The sequence below is a fragment of the Polypterus senegalus genome, chromosome 16, assembly GCF_016835505.1.
Source record: "Polypterus senegalus isolate Bchr_013 chromosome 16, ASM1683550v1, whole genome shotgun sequence".
Lineage (NCBI taxonomy): Eukaryota > Metazoa > Chordata > Cladistia > Polypteriformes > Polypteridae > Polypterus > Polypterus senegalus.
This window is the reverse complement of record NC_053169.1, coordinates 3,221,464-3,241,986: the sequence shown is the minus strand read 5'-3', so window position 1 is coordinate 3,241,986 and position 20,523 is coordinate 3,221,464. Positions and strand designations below refer to the sequence as shown.

The window sequence follows — 20,523 nt, the reverse complement described above, 5'->3', positions numbered from 1 at the left end:
TTACAAAGCCATTTCCCTTTTTAGCAAGGTTTCCACTTTCTGGCTGACAAGTCATTCTGCTTCCAAGTTTTGGGAAGAGGACAAGACCCCGACAGCCAAGGGAATGTTTGAAAACGCATACGTCTGCAAAAAAAGAGAGGCTGGCTACTCATTCATAACACATTTAACAGATTATCTCTGCGCCTACAATACTGGCGACCATCAGCTCACAGCTTGTACAGTTTGCACAAAAAAAAAAAAAAAAGATTTATAGGATGTGTCAGACCAAAATAAAAATCCGAAAGAGCACGTGTGGTGTAACGTGAAGGTGCATTTGGGGACTTCATTAACTGAAAGATGGAGCGTTTTCAACTTTGTGTTACTTCACAGAGTCGCTCATCACCTTTTTATAAAATTTTCAGTCGCATTAAAAAAACAATGTTGATGAAAGAATCCAGCTACAGACATTAGTAGACTCCGACTGCATTAAATCAGTGCTTTTTAGCAGCACTTTGCAATATCATGAAGTTAAAAAGGGAGCCTAAACAGGTGTGTGGTGGAACAACGGCTTTAACAGATTCCAGTTTGAGTCAATGAGAAAACGGCATCGACCGATCGATGTCCCACTGTTAGTTTTGCGACTATCTGTAGTGTCAATTTTTTCTTCATTTTCAAAATTCTACTCCATGCCACCACCATGCTTCACTCTTAAAATGGTACAGTGCAGGTGAGGAGTGGTCCCTGGTTTCACTAGACCAGTGTTACGAACAAGACAAATGCCAAGCATGAAAGCCCCCAAAAAATATTACTCTCTGCTTTTTTGTGATTTCTGGATGTTTTGAGTTCTGTTTTATGACTTTTTTGGACTTTGTATTGGAAATGTGTGCACATTTGGGATTCCTTTTTGTTGGTATCCAATTTCGGATCACAAGGGATCAGAGTCTGTCTCCATCAGCATCGGGGCAAAGGCCGCCACTCCGCTGTAGGGCCTACTCATCCAGACGCTGACACCCACCCAAAAGAAACTCAGGAAGGACACGCAGAGTCCACACAAATAAACGGCCATCTGTGGGATCTGAATAAAGGACTCGAGTGTCGGATAGGCACTAAAACCAACTTTCGGCCCTTGGCATCGCTAACAAAAATGGATAACTCCCAAAACTCCCCCATCTTAACACCGAGATCGCTGGTGTGCCGCACTCAGCACCACTGTCCCCCAGACAGTCCTGTGTGATAAACCTGATGAAGTCCGAAATGCGTCAAAGTCAAATCCCGATCATGTCAAAGCAATGCTGAACCCATGAACCCCTGATCCAATCAAAGGCATTAGATCTCCATGAAGTCCAATCGCGCCAAATCAAGACGGAAACCCTCGTAAAGTTCCAATCACGTAGAAAGAGGTAGTTCTGTTTTGTGAAGTCTACGAAATGGACGTTTTTCCCACACCTGCAAACGCGATTGCCAATGGGAAGGAGAGATTGAAAGGAGAGTTGATGTTTACGTTTAATACCGAAAATCCCAAAATGCTAGTACCGTACCGTTTTAAAATTTAGGATTTTAGGTACTCTTCCAGTGCTCTTATACTGTGCAGACTTACAGGAAATTAGAAGAGTGGGGCAACAGTTCTAACCACAGTGCCACCCAAATAACGATTTAATAAGTTGAAAACTAGCAAATTGCGCTTGTGAAAATTTCGCAAGAATAAAAGTGTTAATGAAATGATGACGAGGGAGTGAAGAACATCAGTTACAGTAAGAAAGGAGATTATTTTAATAAGTAGTGACTTGTGAGAGGATTCCATATTAGAATAGTCACATGATTAGTATGGGATGTTCTTATAGTCGCTTACAACAGCAGGAATCTTTACAATCCAAACTGTAACAAGAACAGGTTAGCAGAGCACACTGGATAAGAAGGGAAATGCAGGGCACACGGAAGTCAGTATGTGTGAAGTGTGGCCGTCAGGTCATGTATAAAAATTGTCAGATAACGCAATTTGATGCATGAACGTTATTGTCAACAAAAATATTCCGCCGTGTGTAACCAGCAAGGACCTCTACATTTAACTCGGGTTTTAATGTCACTCTGGAAAACGTAATGTACAACTGGCCATGGGTGAAAACAGGGCCTGGCAAATAAACTCTGACGTTATTAAACGTTTGTCGTGACTTGGTGATGGTCATACAATATGCTAAACGGCTGTAATATAAAGTCAATATCTTGGTTCGAGTGGTCAGTGTTATGGAATCCCTGTAGTTTTTCCATCGTAACGTTTCTCGTTGTCTGGCAGTTTGCCGCTGCTCTTCAGAAAGGTTGTGTGTGGCATTCGTTTCTCGTTCACTGTGTATGTGCGAGACTTGCCGCCGCTGATCTTCAGATAATGTCGCTCTGTGGTTTGCCCCACGTTGTCTTTGTTGTTCCAAGGCATCTCGCCTGTGCTGGTTGGTCTGTGATGTCGATGTTTCTGCTCCTGTGCGCTGGTGTTGTTATGTAGGCCGGTGAGAGCGTTTCTGTTGGTCGCAGCTACGCTGTATGTGTCTTTTCATTTTATCGGGAGGCTTATGTTGAAGTGATGGAAAAAGGAGGTGTAAAATGGTGGTGTCATCATGCAATTTCTGTCAGTAACAAAGAATGTACCAAACAGTCAAATATCACAGTCGATAATCGGTCACGTTGAGGAACTGAAGACTTGAAGATAAGCCCAAGATCAAAACTCTGCCAGGAACACGGATTCCTTGCTATTGTTGTGAAGGGATATAGCAGTCGTGGCAACCATTGGTTATATCGAGCACCGATGGACACAAGCGAAATAATATAACGATAATATATTACATTTGTGATTGAGGAAATGTGTCAAATAACAGAACTCCATCAGGTTAAAGTCAGGTGTTCATACACTTCATTATTATTACTAAATATCAGAGTGGCAAAGATCAGACAATTTCCGTGCTGAAAACATTCCGTCCAAGTGAAAACGGACGTTAAAAGCTGAACAAAACAAAGTGCAATTTAAAGAGTTACTGTAGAAACAAGTAATGATTAAAAGTAATGACTACAGATTGAAAGCGTAACTTTTCAAAAAAAAAAAAAAATCCTGCCGAGTTCTAAAATTACCCTTTCAAGAATGGAAAATGACCTCTCAGGATGTGAAGAAACTTTAGGCAGAGAGGCCAATTTGTCTCCCTGTATGCAAAGTGATTTTGAAAAACCATCGTAGAGCGGCAAACATGTAACAAAAGAAAAAATAAATGAGTCGCCTTGAGTAGGTTATTTTTCAACCATTCACGTTTCTAAGTAACTTAATGTGGATAACGTTAACGGAGACGATCACCACGATATTCAAATTCCGATGAAAAAACGCAGCCGACCTGGTTAGTCCACGTGGAGGTCTTGATGCAGAACCAATGGTCCCTGGCTCTGCACCTAAATGACGAGATAAATCTTTTCAGCAAAAACCAATACATTACCTTACAATTCTAAAATTATAGAGAAATGAAATATCACAGAAACAGAACACTTAAAGCATATTCTGAATAACGGACGCAATTAGATTGGCAACTTTCATGTCTGCTAAAGTGGAGCTAAACTATTAAAAGTAAGAGGGCAGGGGGAAACTACAGTAACAAAGAACCCTGCTGATTAAAACATTAAACTCTAGCATAAAGCATTCCTGATTAATCTATTCTCTTAATAATACAATCCTTTTACTACTTTACAGAAGTGCAGAAAACTATTGAACTAGGAGCAGACGTCATCATTATTCTGCTCAAGGGCATGCTGGGAGGCAAATGCAAATTGCATTTTACAGGTACAATGCGGCAGCCATTTTCCTGTTAATTATGGATGGGTATGGAGGTGTATCTTTGTTAGCCAGAGGGACTGCAAGAGGGTGAAAGAGCCGACAATGATTGGAGAATGTGAAATTATACCATGAAGTATCTCAACAGATAAGTCCAAACTGAAGTCCATCTACCCCCCCAAAATAATAAAGGTAGGCTTTGTGATGCAAAGCCCAGAAAGTGACCTGGCACTGCTGAACACTGCCACATTCTGTGCTCCGACTCCAGCTCTCTGGTGTTCATCATGGCTGACGCCAAACCCAACATAATTTACAATCTTCTAGCCCAAGGTGCTACACATATTTAAATATACAGTATACTCACTGTGTGCATTTTAATCCCGTCTGAATGGTTTGATTTGTAATTTTAACCTGTTGGAGCAGCGGTGGGAAAATAGGGGCATAAATGTGAGGCTAAACATCTGCACTGTTATCTGGAAGGCTGCCGGTTCGAATCCCGTTACTGCCAGAAGTTGGGCCCATGCTTAACCTGAAAATGATGCCGGGGGGGCACTCTGAACCCCAGAGGTCATGTGAAAGGACAATTTCCCCTCAAGGATTCATACAGTCTTCTTCCTTTGGCTGTTCTTGTTAGAGGTTTCCACAGCGGATGTCTTCCTGTCCTTGTCATCTTGTTCTGTCACACAAAACACCTCACCACTTTCATAAATCTTCTCTTAGTCCTTCCTCTCATCTCACAGTTCTATCCTTAGCACCCTTCTCTCATTATACCCCTCATCTCTCCTCTGCACATGTCCACACCAATGCAATCTCGCCTCTCTGACTTTGTCTCCCACCCGAGCTGACCCTCTAATGCCCTCATTTCTAATCCCGTCCATCCTTGGCACACCCATCTTTACCTCTGCCACCTCCAGCTCTGTCTCCTGTGCCACCGTCTCCTACCCATACAACATAGCTTGTCTCACTACCGTCCTGTAGATCTTCCCTGTCACTCTTGCTGGTACGTGTCTTTCACAAATCACTCCTGGCACTCTTCTCCACCCACTCCACCCTGCCTGCACCCTCTCTTTCCATTCTAAACACCAAAAAAAGCTTCTGGTAGGCACGGGCTATGCTTGCTAAGGGTTACCGGTGGGAGCTCTCGTCTCGTCTCCTCTCCTAAATACAGATTTACAATTTAACAAGTTGCCTTTGCCACTCAAAAGCCTTCGCAGCAGACCCCACAAACACGAGAACAAACTAAACACGGATTTAAATGCAGCTCATGGGAAGACAGCGCATTCCGCAACTGGAGTCTGATTAAATATTCAGTGACATTTTGACTTTTTTTTTCCTTTTTTAAAAAAAAAAAAAAAAGGTTGCATTTTTTAACAATCTGATTGGCATTTTGTCACAGGGCCATGTGCTGCCCAGGCACAATTTAACAGCCTCTCCATTTGCCCAGGTTTTGGCATTCTCGCCGCGGAGGATAAACGCACTTAAGTGGAGTTCCAGTATCTGCTCAGGGAAAACGGGTAACCAGAGCACAATTAATATTAATTACACATAACAAAAATTGCATATCACAAGTGCGGAAACTTTCATAAGAGGCTCGGCTCTAGATGGCAGGATTACTTGGAGAATAAGCGAGAAAAAATCAGATTCTAAAAATATACGTTAAGGGCACCCTTGTGCTGCCAACGCAGTCAGGTGGGGTCAACAATGACTGGTGCTGAACAATAAATTACAGGTGGCAGCTGGCAGAATGCAGACGGAGCTTTTTAGCTTTCTTAATTTTGTCTGCAAAGCATCATCATTCAAAGTAAAAACTGGAATTATTAACAGCACAGGCCTACACAGCCAGTATAGAAGTATATCTACAGATTGTAATGGAGCGCCGGGATTCTTACCAGGCCAGGACGCCCCTATAACGGAAATAACCTGTGAGGAAGGAGCTTGCACAAGGCAATAACTCTCTGGGACAACAGTGGGCAGCCTATCCCCCCCGTCCCACCAACCCCTTGGCTTACTCCTCTGCCACAAGTTTGGAGCATTGGAAGCTCAATCCTGCCAGGGCCCGTGGTCACCACTATGGGGTGGGGGCACCTTGCAAATGGCTGAGCCCTCCTTAGCAGGTCTGCAGCCACACTTCTGGGTGCTCAATAAAAAGGGGCCACCTCACGCCGTTCAGAAAGCCCCAGTCGGGAGGAGGACTGGAGCTGGACAAGAGGCAGACGAGAGAGACGAGAAGAACAAAAAGGACTGTGTGGCATAAGGTGGGTACAAAACAAAAGCGTTTCCCACTCTTAAATAAACGCAGGTTGTGTGCTGGACTTGGGCTCTGTGTCTGGAGAGCTGTACACCCCATTTATATACAGTGGGTATGCAAAGTATTCAGACCCCCTTCAGTTTTTCACTCTGTTATATTGCAGCCATTTGCTAAAATCATTTAAATTAATTTTTTCCCTCATTAATGTACACACAGCACCCCATATTGACAAGACAAAAAAAGAATTTTTGAAATTGTTGCAGATTTATTAAAAAAGACAAACTGAAATCTCACCTGGTCCTAAGTATTCAGACCCTTTGCTCAGTATTTAGTAGAAGCCCCCTTTTGAGCTCATACAGCCAGGAGTCTTCTTGGGAAAGATGCAACAAGTTTTTCCACACATACCGCTTAGAATTAAGGCCAAAAAGTTCTATCTTGGTCTCATCAGACCAGAGAATCTTATTTCTCACCATCTCAGAGTCCTTCAGGTGTCTTTTAGCAAACTCCATGCGGGCAGTCACGTGTCTTGCCTCTCCTTAGTGTGTGGAGACAACCAGGCACTGCTCATCACTTGTCCAATACAGTCCCCACAGTGAAGTATGGCGGTGGCAGCATCATGCTGTGGGGTGTTTTTCAGCTGCAGGGACAGGACGACTGGTTGCAATCGAGGGAAAGATGAATGCGGCCAAGTACAGGGATATCCTGGACAAAAACCTTCTCCAGAGTGCTAAGGACCTCAGACTGGGCCGAAGGTTTACCTTCCAACAAGACAATGACCCTAAGCACACAGCGAAAATAACAAAGGAGTGGCTTCACAACAACTCTGTGACTGTTCTTGAATGGCCCAGCCAGAGCCCTGACTTAAACCCAATTGAGCATCTCTGGAGAGACCTAAAAATGGCTGTCCACCAACGTTGACCATCCAACCTGACAGAACTGGAGAGATCTGCAAGGAGGAATGGCAGAGGATCCCCAAATCCAGGTGTGAAAAACTTGTTGCGTCTTTCATAAGAAGACTCCTGGCTGTATGAGCTCAAAAGGGGAATTCTACTAAATACGGAGCAAAGGGTCTGAATACTTAGGACCAGGTGATATTTCAGTTTTTTTAATAAATCTGCAACAATTTCAAAAATTATTTTTTTTGTCTGTCAATATGGGATGCTGTGTGTACATTAATGAGGGAAAAAATTAATTGAAATGATTTTAGCAAATGGCTGCAATATAACAAAGAGAAAAACTAAAGGGGGCCTGAATACTTTGCGTACCCACTGTATACGTGTATATAAACACACACACATATTCACACAGGGTGGTTCAGAAATATTCATCCAATTTCAAAGTGCCATATATTTACAACCGTGAGGCTCCTAGTAACAAATCACATACCTACTGAAATAGGGGGTCATAGAGCTTGACTGTCACCAGAAGATGGCTCTCTTCAGTCTGCAACAGGGAGTTTGTGCATTTCTCAATAATGAGCTCCCTCATTGCTGGATTGGCCACAAAGGATCCCACGATTTGGCACTCCACTTCTGGCCCCCAAGATCGCCACATCTCACACCATGTGACTTTTTTTTTGTGGGTGCACATTAAAGATTCTGTTTATGTGACACCACTCCCAACAACAGTGGATGAGCTCCGAAATCACACTGAAAGAGCCGTACCGAGTACAGGGACACCCGACATGCTCAATCGAGTGAGGCTGTGAAAACTTATGTACATGTGCTTTCTCGTTTTTTTTTTATTTTTAATAAATTTGCAAAAATCTCAAGTAAACTTTTTTTACGTTGTCATTATGGGGTGTTGTGTGTAGAATTCTGAGGAAAAAAATGAATTGAATCCATTTTGGAATAAGGCTTAACATAAAATGTGGAAAAAGTGATGCGCTGTATATAATATATATTACTGGCAATGTATAAAACGCGGGCATTGTATAGAATGCTTAGGCAATATCTACAATTCCTGGAGTTTTTGGACAAAAAATATTATAGATACTTTCCCTAGGGATTGTATGTAATACATAGGCATTATACAGAATGACAAGTGCTATTTAGGCAAAGTATTAAAAGAGACTCATAAAAAGGCTTTTATTGAAAAGACGCATATGAAAAAGAAAGAGATAACAAAATAAAAGGTATAGGACTTTATTATTGAGGAAAACAAGTGAAAATAAAATATAAAACCTACTTGTTGCAACAAGGAAGAAAAACACTTTGTTTTAAATTGCACTTAATTGTCTTTCGCACAAAAAAAATTGTAGAGAAAAGCCAAGCAAAATGACACCTTTTATTGGCTAACTAAAAAGATTACAATATGCAAGCTTTCGAGGCAACTCAGGCCCCTTCTTCAGGCAAGATGTAACATTTTGCTTGGCTTTTCTCTACATTCATAATGGCTAACACGGTAAAACAACCTAGTACTACGCACAAAAAAATTGAAACTTGAGAGTCATGAAAAGGCCTTCATTAAAAATTACATAAATGAAAAAAGAAAATATCAAATAAAATACAGAACTTTATTACTGAAAAAATAAGGGAAAAAAATAACCTACTTGTTGCAACAAGGAAGAATTGAATGGCATTTTGAATTGCACTTCATTTCTTTTTTTGCATTAGCGGGACTATTTTATGCTTGCCGGTTTGTCTTTTGGCATTGCATTGAATGCCTAGGAAATGTGTGAAATATGAATCGTTTACTACTTTGACGTTCAATTCCATACATTGCCGGTAACATTATAGAACTATCTGAGAGTGAGGAGATAAAAATTCAGCTGACATCATTTCCTGATTATGTTAATAATTTTGTCAGTGTGTCCCTGTAAAATGCTATATATATATATATATATATATATATATATATATATATATATATACACACAAAATATAATCTTCGATTTCTTTCTGCGGTGTTCAGTAGTATTTCTCGATGGAGTACCACAAATCGACAGACACAACCACCCATTTGTGCTACTTTAGTCCAATTCGACAAAGCAGGACGAACCGACGAAGCGCTTTCACCTGTGAATACAAATGTGGACAGGTCTGCCATCTGCCCAACGCACGAACCACAATTCGTCCAGACAAGTCCTTATTTCCCAATCTTTGTTTCACATGAATGTTGCTGTAAACAGATTGCATCTCACATTCTTGATTCTGCTCCAATGCCCATGTGCTCACAACTTAACACGATCGCGCCCCATAACTAAACACTCTACAGACAAGAAACAGCCCAAACAATTACTGAGCTACGCTTAAAGCTTCAGAAGGACGGCTCACGCTCCCATTCGGACATGCCGTAACCACAGACCGATTAACAGCGATGCCGGCTCCATGTGAGCAACGCGGCGGACTCTGTGTGCGTCCGATTATAAAACATCCGGTTCATCGGCCAACACTACTCACCAGGCCTTCAATCTGGACCTGCTTGACCTGCGAGTCCAAGGTGGTGGTGGTGGTGGTGGTGGTGGTGGTCCCCGGAGTCGTCGCTGACCCTCCGGTACCGGTTGCTGTAGACGCAGATTCTTTGCGAGATGCCATCTTTTTACTACTTGCGGAGAGCAAAAGAAGGAAGCGGCGGGAGAAGCTACCGGAAATAGTTCTTGAGAGCAGGAGGACGGGTGGAAACAAGAGGGTTTAAAAAAAAAAGGCTTCCGACAGTTGGACTCTTATAGTTCTACTACGAATATCCACCTATCCCACAGCACACCCTTTTAACACAATGCAGGAGGTCAGACAAAATTTAGAGAAAGTCCCTAACGTGTACCCGTCTGCTTCTTCACATTCCTTTCCGGTACCTTACTTTTTCTTGATGTGTTGCCTTGGGGGCCGAAGAGGCGACTGCACAAAGAAGACGCGTGACTCTCATGCTGTATGTACGCGGGGAGGCGCAAACAGTCGGCGCTGAGTTGGAAAAACTTGGGTTTTTAAACAAGGCGTGCGACTGCTAGCCCAACTATTAATTTTTTTTGTCCCACATATATTCTTTTAAGATTTTGTACCACACAAAATGAAGATAACTAGACAGAAACACGCCAAGAGGAACATCAGCTTCTATAAGTATAACTTTAATTTCCGGGAACCATATCAAATTTTGGTCGATGGCACGTTCTGTCAAGCAGCGCTTAAGAATAAAATCCAAATCAAGGAACAAATGCCGAAATATTTCATGGGGGAAGTGCAGCTGTGCACGACAAAGTAAGTAGAAGAGGGCGATGGGAGCCAACCACCGCCTTACATCGTTTACGTTAGCAAAATATTTTTACTGCTTTTATTAATGACACTGGTAGCTGAATTACATGTCCTTCAGACCTACGACGCCTAGTTATCGACAATCAAGCTGTACGTCCCTATAAGCAAGGAATAATAAATAAGAAGAGCCAGTATGAGGTAATCCCTGGAGTTCGGGAGCTAATCGAAGAGTTAACGATTTGATTAATTTGTCACATAATCACACAGCGGGCTATACGGGCCATTGAAACTGGGGAATTAAATAAAATGTATACATAAAAAATGGGTGTGAGATAATTAAAGGTGCAGATGAACAATGCCTAAGTACTGTAATTATAACCGTGTAACTCGGACACAGAGGTATGATAATTGCTAAACAGAATAATAGAACGTGTCACCAAGAGGAAATCTATCTATATACGTCTCTCTCTCTCATATATATATATATCTGTATCAATCTATATGTATATGTCATGCCACATTGATGCAGTAATTCATGCAAAAGGAGGACCAAGTATTGAGTGCGTACGTTAATATACTTTTAAGTAGTTCAACATTTCTGTATTAAAAATCTTTTTTTTTTTTAATTGGTCTTATTTAATATTCTGAGAGATTTAATTTTGAGCTTTCATTACCTGTAGGGTAGACAATCAGCAAAATGAAACGAAACAAACGCTTGAAATATCACTGTGTGTAATGAATCTTTGAGTTTCACTTTTTGAATTACTGAAATAAATTAACTTTTCAATGAAATTTTAATTTATTGCGAGGCACCTGTATATCCATGTATATGTGTGTGTATATATATATATATATATATATATATATATATATATATATATAAAAACACACACCAGATTGACTAAAAAGGAATAAAAAGAAAACTTCAGACTTGACAGTCACAGTGCTGTACAGGCATATTACAGCGTGTAATAAATAATATGTAACATATGTAATAAGATATTTTTCAGTTTTGAGAAATTCTTGACAAGATAACTCATTACTTATTTTCTATTGATTGATAAATAACGCTCTTTCCTGTTCTTGATTTGAGGCAATGCAGGCTTCTGCCAAATCTTGGCCATTTAAACTGGCAGGAGTCCTTTGTGATTCTAGCTACCATGGTAACGCACCTTTTTCTATTAAGGGGCAAATGTGGTATTTTTTAAGTCAAAGTTATTTCTTCACAATCTGTATTAGTTTGCCATATACAATTCCTTTCTAAAATAAGGCTTGTTTTATAAATTGAAAAAGAAAAAAACAACCTCACTGGCCCACTCCTGCATTTTATGATGGAGCTTACAGGGACCAGATTCTCATTAGGGGGAACCTTGAAACTTATTGAATTTGTCAGTTTTTTTAGGGCAAAACTATTATTGAACAGATAGAGCTTTATATGTTCCTAAGTGGGAACTTTGTTATTTTACAGAAGCTCTTTACATAAATAAATACATAATTAGGTAGATAAGTAAATATCCACACACACTAAGGTCTGAACATGCATCAGAATGACAATAAAATAAGAAAATTAGAAAGAAAGAAAAATGTATTAATTTTGTCCATGTCACTGCTAGGGAAAGTAAGTTGCATCACCCTGGCTGAATCAGCAATAGAATTGATTCACTCAGTAGCAACGTCTTAATGGTGAATCATTCTGTCGGCCGGTGACTTCAAACTAGGGGTCGAGGCCTATTAAGCCTGGTCCTTTCATGGACACTGCACTATCCAAATATTAACGTCTTTAAATATAAACCTGTGGCACAATCTGAGCAGGTCTGACCTGATCTTACTGCCATCTAGAAGCTTGTATTGACAGTAGCATCTCAAGTTTTGTCCAAGCCAGAAGTTTTTTGCGTGTTGGGTGCGGTAGTTAGTTTATTTTTAAACTAATTATGTTTTAGAGCTTCTGTAAAATTTCAGTTCCACCATGGGGACAAATAAAGTATTATGTATCTTGAGATTACATATACACCGACCCCATTATCATAAAACACAATTTATCATCCGGGATTAACAAAGTATATCAAATTAAAAATTGCAAATCTGTGCATCTGTCATTTTTAAATGGGAAAAACAAAAAGTCTGAATTAGCATAAGCCATCCTGATTTGGGGTGTTCACAAGAAACGTCATGATTTACTTTGATGTAAAAGTACATCATAAAAAAAGAATAGTTGTCACATATTTGAAATATTAAAATGTGTACTTCTATTTAAATGTTTAAAGTCTAAATATTCTTAGTTGTAGTAGAAATTGTCATTTTTCCTTAAAGCACTAGTAAAGGATCAGAAATATCATACTTGTAATCACTGACCTTAAAATATTCTCCGTTTGAAATTCACCTGGTTTCATCTTCTGTGGGTTTTGTGAAAAGGAGTAGCTTGTACCCCTCATATCCCATTAGAAGTGAACCGCTGGAGTCGGTTGACGTGACACACACACACGTGACTAATTCCTTTTGATCATTTTTCCTGAAGGCACCTTGTGTTTTACTCTTCACTTACGTGTGTTTGGCTTACATATGGCATTGCACGTTTTAGTGTTACATTTATTTGCGATTTCTAAAATGATAAACTTGCTCCTAACCAAGACGGCAATGGTAATTTTATCTTTTTACAGATGATTTCTCGATCTCTAGATTAATGGACCAACATGTTTGAGATTGCTTTTTGCACCCTCTATATACAATAATGATATTTTTATTTTGTTTTTTAGTTGTGTGTTGAAAGAGCTGGAAGCACTAGGAAAGGAGCTGTATGGTGCAAAAATCATTTTGCAGAGGTTCAAGGTTCGGAACTGTCCTCATTACAAAAGCCCAGTCAGCGCTTCCCAGTGTCTGCAGTCCATGATTGACGGTCATAACCCTCATCATTATTTTGTGGCTACACAAGTAAGTTGTCTTTACAATGAAAATAGAAACAAAAAAGATTTCAGTATTCAGGTTCCTCAGTTTTTTCTGCTAAACCTACAGCATGTGTTGCTCATCTTTTAGGTTGTCACAAAGCCTTTGACTACTTGATATATGGAGCAGATTATGAAAATGTCTTTAAAAGCTGTAGAGTAATTCAGCCTGAGTTCAGCACCCCTCACGCATTGGCATGCTACAATAGTCCCTACGTTGCTGAGTCTGCAGCCTTAACTAATCGCTGAATCTTCCAGTACATAAGATATCAAAGCAAACTTGGTGCACGTCTGCTATGGCACCATAACTCTGTGATACAAACCAAAAAAATTACAACACAGCAGATCAAGAGTGATCAACACCGGTCCTAAGGGTCCATTATGGCTGCAAGTTTTTGTTCCTGTCCAGTTGCTTAATTAGAAAACAATGCTTGCCAGTAACAGGTTTCATTTAATATCATGACTGGTTAGTGTTTTTAACACTTTGATATCAGGTCTTTCTTAAATCACAGATTTATTTTCCTTTCTAAGGATATGATCTAAATGATTAAAAGCCTAAAATGGAGGAGTAAATTTCAGTTTGTCATTAGCATCTTATTGCTAATAAAGAGCCATTAAAAAAAGTAAATGCAGCTGTTTAAGACTAAAATAAGCTACTAAGGGTTCAAAATCTTAACAAGCAAGACAGCTAAAATTAAGCAGAAAAATGTTACTTAAGCAAAAATTGCTTCTTCAGCAATAAACGACTTGGGTTTGGAAGAAAAACTTGCAGTCACTGCAGCCCTGACATTGTTCACCCTTGATTTGATGGATTCGAGTCTTAAATAGCCAAGCAATTAAGTGAAGTTAATTAACAGCAAAAACTGGTCATTAATTAAGACAAGGGTTAGATTGAAAACTTGTAGCCACTGTGGTCTTCCATGACTTCAGCAGATCATCCATCCATTTCTAAAACCCATTTATTTAGAGTAGGACTGTAAGTAAGCCAGAACCCATCCCAGCAAGCATCGGGTTCAAGGCAGGAACAATCCCTGGCTTGTGGGATGAACACACACACACATCAGATTCTATTCAGTATTACCAATCCACCTAACGCACGTTTTTGAACTGTGGGATAAAGCCAGAGCAGCTTCAGAAAACACATGCAAGCTCCAGGCAGGGAAAACCTGCAACTTGAACCCTGGTCACCTTACTGCAAGGCAGCAGTGCAACCACTGTGCCGCCCCTACAGTTTAGATTCAATTTGAAAGGACTAGTACTTTACATGATATTCTTATGCTTGTTACATAGCTAGAATAAATTGTCTGTGACCATAAATTTTAATCAATCAGTACTTCATGCATTGTCATTACTAGAACAAATTACCGATGAACATGTTAGCTGTGATATTATCATCATGTGTATTGAGTATGGGGAAATTCTTCCTTGCATGTCCAACCAACCTGCAATATAACACAAGTCTGTTACTATAATAATTAGGAATATTCATTTAATAAATACAGAACACAAATCCAACTTACCTGATCTACTGTTGTATGAAAAACATCACAAATGGGGAAAAAAAAACACAGTTGCTTCTCCTCTTATGCCATAATAATTACATCCATGGTTGGGTGTACCAAGATCAGACTGCTTTCTAGGTTGAGTCAGTCACCACAGTTCATTTGCTTAATTAGAATTCAAACAATTGTGACAAGAGCAGGCTATTCAGCCCAACAACCTCATACATCCTGGTCACTGCAATTGTCTAAAGTAACATCACATTGAGATGTGAGGGTTCAGATGGTCCTGCTCTCCACCAGCACTTCTTGATAGTTTATTCCACATGTCTGTGGTTTTTCTTTGCAAGAATTGAAGCGAGTGTTCTTCCCAATGTAACCGCCAACTCCCCCACTGCTTCAAAGCTCTAGACACCTGGAGATGGATTTCAGTCAGACATTTTATTTGTGTTCATTTAATTCTTAATCCTAAAGATGTTCAAGTTAGATGAACTGGTGTGACTAAATTAAGTCAGTGTGGGCACATTACATTGAATGTTTGTGTTTCTGTTGTGCAGGACCAAGAGCTTACTGCTTTCATAAAGAGGACACCTGGAGTTCCCCTGATTTTCATCATTCAAAATACAATCGTGTTGGATAAACCCTCTTCAGCTTCAGTTGCTCACATCCAGGCCCTGCAGGCTGGTCAACTGGTAACCATTCAGCAACAGCAAAGTATTGACACCCTGAAACAAGAGCAGGGACTGGTAAAATCAGTCTCCAGAGGTAAGAAACGCAAGAGGAAAGGTGGCCCTAACCCACTGAGCTGTCTGAAAAAGAAAAAAAAGGCAACCCCGGCATTGCAACCAAAACCAGGCGAGAAGAAGAAGAGGAGCCGGCACAGAAGACACAAATCCGGGGCACCAACACTGCAGCAAAGTGACAACCAAAATGTTGAGGTTTAATAGTACACAGATTGTCCATTGTTGAAAAGAATTGAGGACTATCAGTTTCATGACAGCGTATCTAAAGGTCAGTTGGTTGTGTAGAAACACCACACTGTTTAGACATGGTTGAAACGAGGCAGTCATTATAGTGAAAACAAAGTAAATTGGCACAAACAACCCAATGTGCTTTGCACAGTCAAGATTCACTACAACCTCATTTGCATAGATGAGAAGTGCATCATTACAACCACTCGGGTTATACACAACTCATGTAACGGAACAATCTGAAGGGCGTCATCTGTAATACTGTCTGCCAATTAACTTTCATCAAAATGCCAAGATAATCGTTTTTTTGATGCCTAACGGCATTAGAAGGTCAAAGAATCTGCTTTTGAATTCAAGTAATCTGTTAAGTGAGGCCCAAAGACTTGCTGAAGTTAAAGATTTCAGGTGGCATTTGTTAAATGCACAGAATTGTAAAGGTAAATGAAGAATTTGTTTTCCTTTAATAAATGTAACTTTATTTCAAAATCTTGTTTTATGTCGCTGTGTGGGCTCCTATCCAGAAGTGTTTCAGGTTATTCAAGGACTTAGCACCATGCTTATAAAACATAGGATAGTGATAAGGGGGTGTTATGGTTAATATTGAGGTTAGTTTTAAAAATGACAGACTGTTCCGGAGCTACAGCAATAGGCCCCCCAATCTCAAAAATTCAAAAGTTTGTTGGTTCTTTACGCACAGCTTTGTTTTTGAAGTTTCAATAAGTAAGTTTTTGTGTTCCGCCCCCCCAGGGGGTAACAAGTAGGAGCACACGAGGACTGAGAAACAGCCCTGTGACAGACAATTCAACCATTTCTCGCCTCAAGAAATTGGTTTTTGATTCTCACTCATTAGTTTATTATTCAACTGTTTCTTTTAATGATTTTGTCATGGGCTTCCCAAGACACCTCACACTGGGCCATGTTGTCTCCAAAGTTACAGTATTTGCTGCAATTTGGGTATTCAGTATTACATCGCCATTGTAACTTGCTCAGTTTGGTTACTGATCTGATGTCTGGAACCATTCATGAACAAATTTAGCTTAAATGTGGGTGGGAACAATTAAATGGCCCTATCTATACTATGTTTTCAGTCAAACATTTCCATCTTCATTTTCGCCTTTTGTCCACAATACTCCTCCAAACTAACTCCACAGCTAGAGACTTCTGAAAAAAAAATCAAATCAATTAGAAGAGGTGCTTTTAATGACAAAATTAATAAGGAGCTTAAAGCAGGTGAGTTTAAAATGCAGCTGAGCTCACAAGAACACAGGACAGAGCAATAAAAGCAGCATGCAATAAAGGAAGGAAGAATATAGAGAACCCAGGTAAGCGTTTATTTATCTTCTCCATTTAGTTTTACATCTGTAATATGGATACAATTTGCTGCAATCTTTAAAGATTTTATTTTTCTATGCTGTGAACATGTTGATACTTTAGAAAGTGTATAAAGCACAAGGGTTAGGGATTCACTATACAGACTCTTCAAAGAGTTTTCTGCAGATGTGCGTGTGCCCGTTGTAGGTGGAGGTCTAAGTCATACATTTTCAGCCATCACAGTGTGGATGGAGACTCTTGTAAACGATGTGAAAACTCCAGTATGAATGGAGAGTGCTTTCATTTATTTAAAAAAAAAAAAAAAACATTTCTTAAATGAAAATGTGGTAGTTTGGACTTAGCCTGAGATGTTTCTAAATCAATCCAATGCCTCAAGAAGGCAGTGGTCAAAGTAGGGATGGTGATTTAAACAAAGTGCAATGATGCTTATCAATATCAGCAAAAACAACTTAAACACGTGTGTGTCATGTCTAGAGTGTACATTACAGGTGTTTAATATAAGCCTGTTGCGAGGGCAGTTCCCCCAGTTTTGATGTATCTGGGCTCCTGGTAAAGGTGAACGGTGCATTGCTGTCAGCCGTTTGTGGTCTTTGTCACTCATAACTACAAATGATACAGGCGGTGTAAACATCAGGTTAAAAGAATTGTCAGCTACATCCACGAAAAGCTAATTTAAAATGTCACGCCAGAAAACATAAGCATCATAATAATGAATGTTATTCTTAAAACATCATTTTGAAAAAACTGTTAATGTTGACTTAACAATTCAATAAATTTTGCCAACCACCAAATATTTCATTTGAGTTTTTGTTTGTATCCCAAATATTTATAGTGCACAAACTGGAGGAAATGGGGGCAGGTTTTTAGGAAGAAACTCAGTAGTTCTGGTCTTTACACAATTATCCATTGTACAGGATTTTAGCGTGTCGCCCCCAGATGTTATATTCTCATTCCCTCGGACCCTAGGAGGCCACACCTAACCAACTCCCAGGGTTGGCCCTGAGGTGACTTACCTGTATTTGTAACTCCACAGCTGTCTCAAATTTCATAATAAATCATGTTTAGTAATATAAACAATTATTCCCCCATTTTAATTTTACGGTGACACGTCATCCTGCCACCCCCGATAAAAACTTTAGAATTTTCTAAAAGATAGCAGTGGTTGCCACAAAAATCTGTCAAAACTACACTTTGAGAGCTGAATTAATCAGGTTGCTGCACTTTGTTAGCAAAATCAAGAAATAAATTGCAGCTTAAAAACATCTCACTAAACAATTTAATGTATTTCTGTGTGGCTTTGCTCATTCAGACCCATTGCGTTACCTTAAAATAGCTAGTTTATTCTTCACCTTTACTTAACAATGAAGACCTACATTAAAGGCAAACTTGACAATGTTTTAATATTTTTATTAGAAAAGTTATATAACACAGCAGCTATTTTAGCAACAGTAAGTCAATGACTAAATAAGCAATAAACAACTCCATCTATCAAAACAGTTCTTTTACAATAAAGGATTGCCTGATGGTCACATTATCTACATGGCCCTTCTCTATCAATTTTTTTTTTGTTTTTATTTTTATATATAAAAAGGGGAAATACAGGTAGAGAGAATAATTTCTGAACAGAACCTGCATTAAAACATTTAAAATTAACCAGCCCAAAAAGAAATTTCTCTCAGAACATGCCCACTGGATTTCCACATATCCACAACATACGCGTCTAGAATATGAAACTGCTACTAAAAAGTGGCAGCTTTGATTATCAGAAAATTGTTGGCTTTTTAAAGTTAAGTGCAAATACTGAAATACCTTCACTGTGAAGTATTTTATTTTTTTGCAAACTGTGGAAATTCAATATTGTACATGAATGTTTAAAATTTTAAAAGTCTAGGCATTTACAATGATAAACAGCACGTGATCACTGGTAGTATTAGATAGAGCGTGCAATATTAGAAAAAAATATTGCTTTTAGTTAGAAAAGATCGAGTGTAACACCGAATTTGGGGAATCTCTGCATGAAAAACTTTATCTGGCGGTTTGGGCGCACGGTCAGCATGATCAACTGCTACACTAGACATTCCCCAAATGCTTATTCTGAAAGCTCTCCTCTAAATCAAGTTACTTTACCATTCCAGGCAATGCTTAACAGGCTCAGCTTCTAGTAAGAAGCATTTCTAAAAAATTACTTGAAAGCGTTTCAGATGCAGTAAACTCCCTAATCTGCAGTATTTATCATCAACATGATACTGCTTTAATTATGTACTAAAAAAAATGAATCACAATTTTAAAAGGCAGCTATTGACTGTGATGTACAAATGTTTGTGGAGAGGAACTTTCTAGAGCATGTGTGGAAGAAGCCTGCCTTACAAATGAGATTATCCTTATAAATAAGAGATACACCTGTTAAAACTATGGTCTGTTGTTTCTGAAATTCAAAATTGTATGTAGAAATTCCAATATTGCACACTCTTCTGCTCTTGAAGGAAACAGTGTTGGGTTTATTTCTATTAATTTCACATTTTCAAACAGGCCGTCCCACATAAAAGCAACAAACAAATGGGGTTTGTTTCATTTATCATCACCGGAGTTAAGAGGCGGGGGAAAAAATCTTAATATACAAACAACTTATTAAATCTGCACTGATTTGGGAAACCCTTCACATAGGGTAATGCTTAAAACCAGCTAGTGTAAAGTTCACTAGACACAAAAATAAAATAAAGTAAAAAATATATATATATTTCAAATAATATGGAACCTTGGTCCTGGTGTAGCAATGATGTCACTGTACGGCTCTACTTGTGTCAGGTCAATTGCCTGCTGCTTTTTAAGCACCAAAAAGCTGTAAAACTTTGCTGCTGCTTGTTTCTTGTTGTTGTTTCGGCAAAGTTCCAATAGACTGATAGATTCGGCCCCTGTTTTGGCCAGCACCCTCTGTTAAAAAAAAGAATAAAGAGATGAAAATTTGTTAAAAGAGGTTTTAACTAACCATGAAATGATAAACCATAAGCCATTTAGTAATGCATGGTAATTATCACTTTTGTTTATTACTCTAAGTGCACTTGACCAGCTTTTACTATTCTAATAATCTGCTTAATATCCGACTATCAAGTGCAATGTATGGTCTAAAGCCAGTCGTTCTCAATTGGGGAGTCTCAAAGTTACTGAAAATGATTTTAATATAGTAGCAAAATACTTAAATCCCTAAAAGTCAAGTTAAAGCAGAAGTGTCTAACTTGAGGCCTGGAGAACAGTTCTGGCTTTGGGATCTTTTAAAAGTAGCCTACTTGATCAATATTTAAAATATGCTGCATACAGCACACAATTCTCAAAGACATTTCAAGTGTTTTTCATATACAGATTGTATGCAGATATAGTTTAGATGGAATGCATTCATATCTGTCATTTAACTATGACTCCAATGTCTGCATCATGTCCAGACAGACTTCCCCACATGTCTGTGGAATGACACTTAACTTGTTCTGCTTGATGGGATAGAAGGGGTGCTCCTCAGCTTGTCAAGGCGATACTGGACATGGTATTGGTGTTTGTTTCTATATTATTTCAGCATC

At 39.2% G+C, this 20,523-nt stretch overlaps 3 protein-coding genes across 5 annotated transcripts in view; 1 reads left to right on the top strand and 2 right to left on the bottom strand.

Moving 5' to 3' along the window:
* Positions 1-9,608, bottom strand: part of LOC120516947 (eukaryotic translation initiation factor 3 subunit H-like) — a 214,945-nt gene extending 205,337 nt beyond the window's left edge. The window contains exon 1 of the mRNA XM_039738986.1: positions 9,428-9,608. Coding sequence (XP_039594920.1) covers positions 9,428-9,562 — 135 coding nt within the window. The 5' untranslated portion in view covers positions 9,563-9,608. The remainder of the gene's footprint in view (positions 1-9,427) is intronic.
* Positions 9,609-9,843: 235 nt separating this feature from the next.
* Positions 9,844-16,127, top strand: utp23 (UTP23 small subunit processome component). The gene is made up of 3 exons (XM_039738044.1): positions 9,844-10,219; positions 12,967-13,141; positions 15,209-16,127. The coding sequence occupies exons 1-3, from the start codon at positions 10,032-10,034 to the stop codon at positions 15,593-15,595; spliced, it is 750 nt and encodes a 249-aa protein (XP_039593978.1). The 5' UTR covers positions 9,844-10,031; the 3' UTR covers positions 15,596-16,127.
* A 2,572-nt stretch (positions 16,128-18,699) lies between these two features.
* LOC120516276 (double-strand-break repair protein rad21 homolog) overlaps positions 18,700-20,523 on the bottom strand; it is a 34,045-nt gene continuing 32,221 nt past the window's right edge. For 2 of the 3 annotated variants that reach the window (XM_039737836.1, XM_039737835.1), the window contains one exon: positions 18,700-19,885. In XM_039737836.1, the coding sequence (XP_039593770.1) occupies positions 19,694-19,885 (192 nt within the window). In that variant the 3' untranslated portion in view covers positions 18,700-19,693. The remainder of the gene's footprint in view (positions 19,886-20,523) is intronic. The other variant, XM_039737833.1, reaches the window with a different exon arrangement.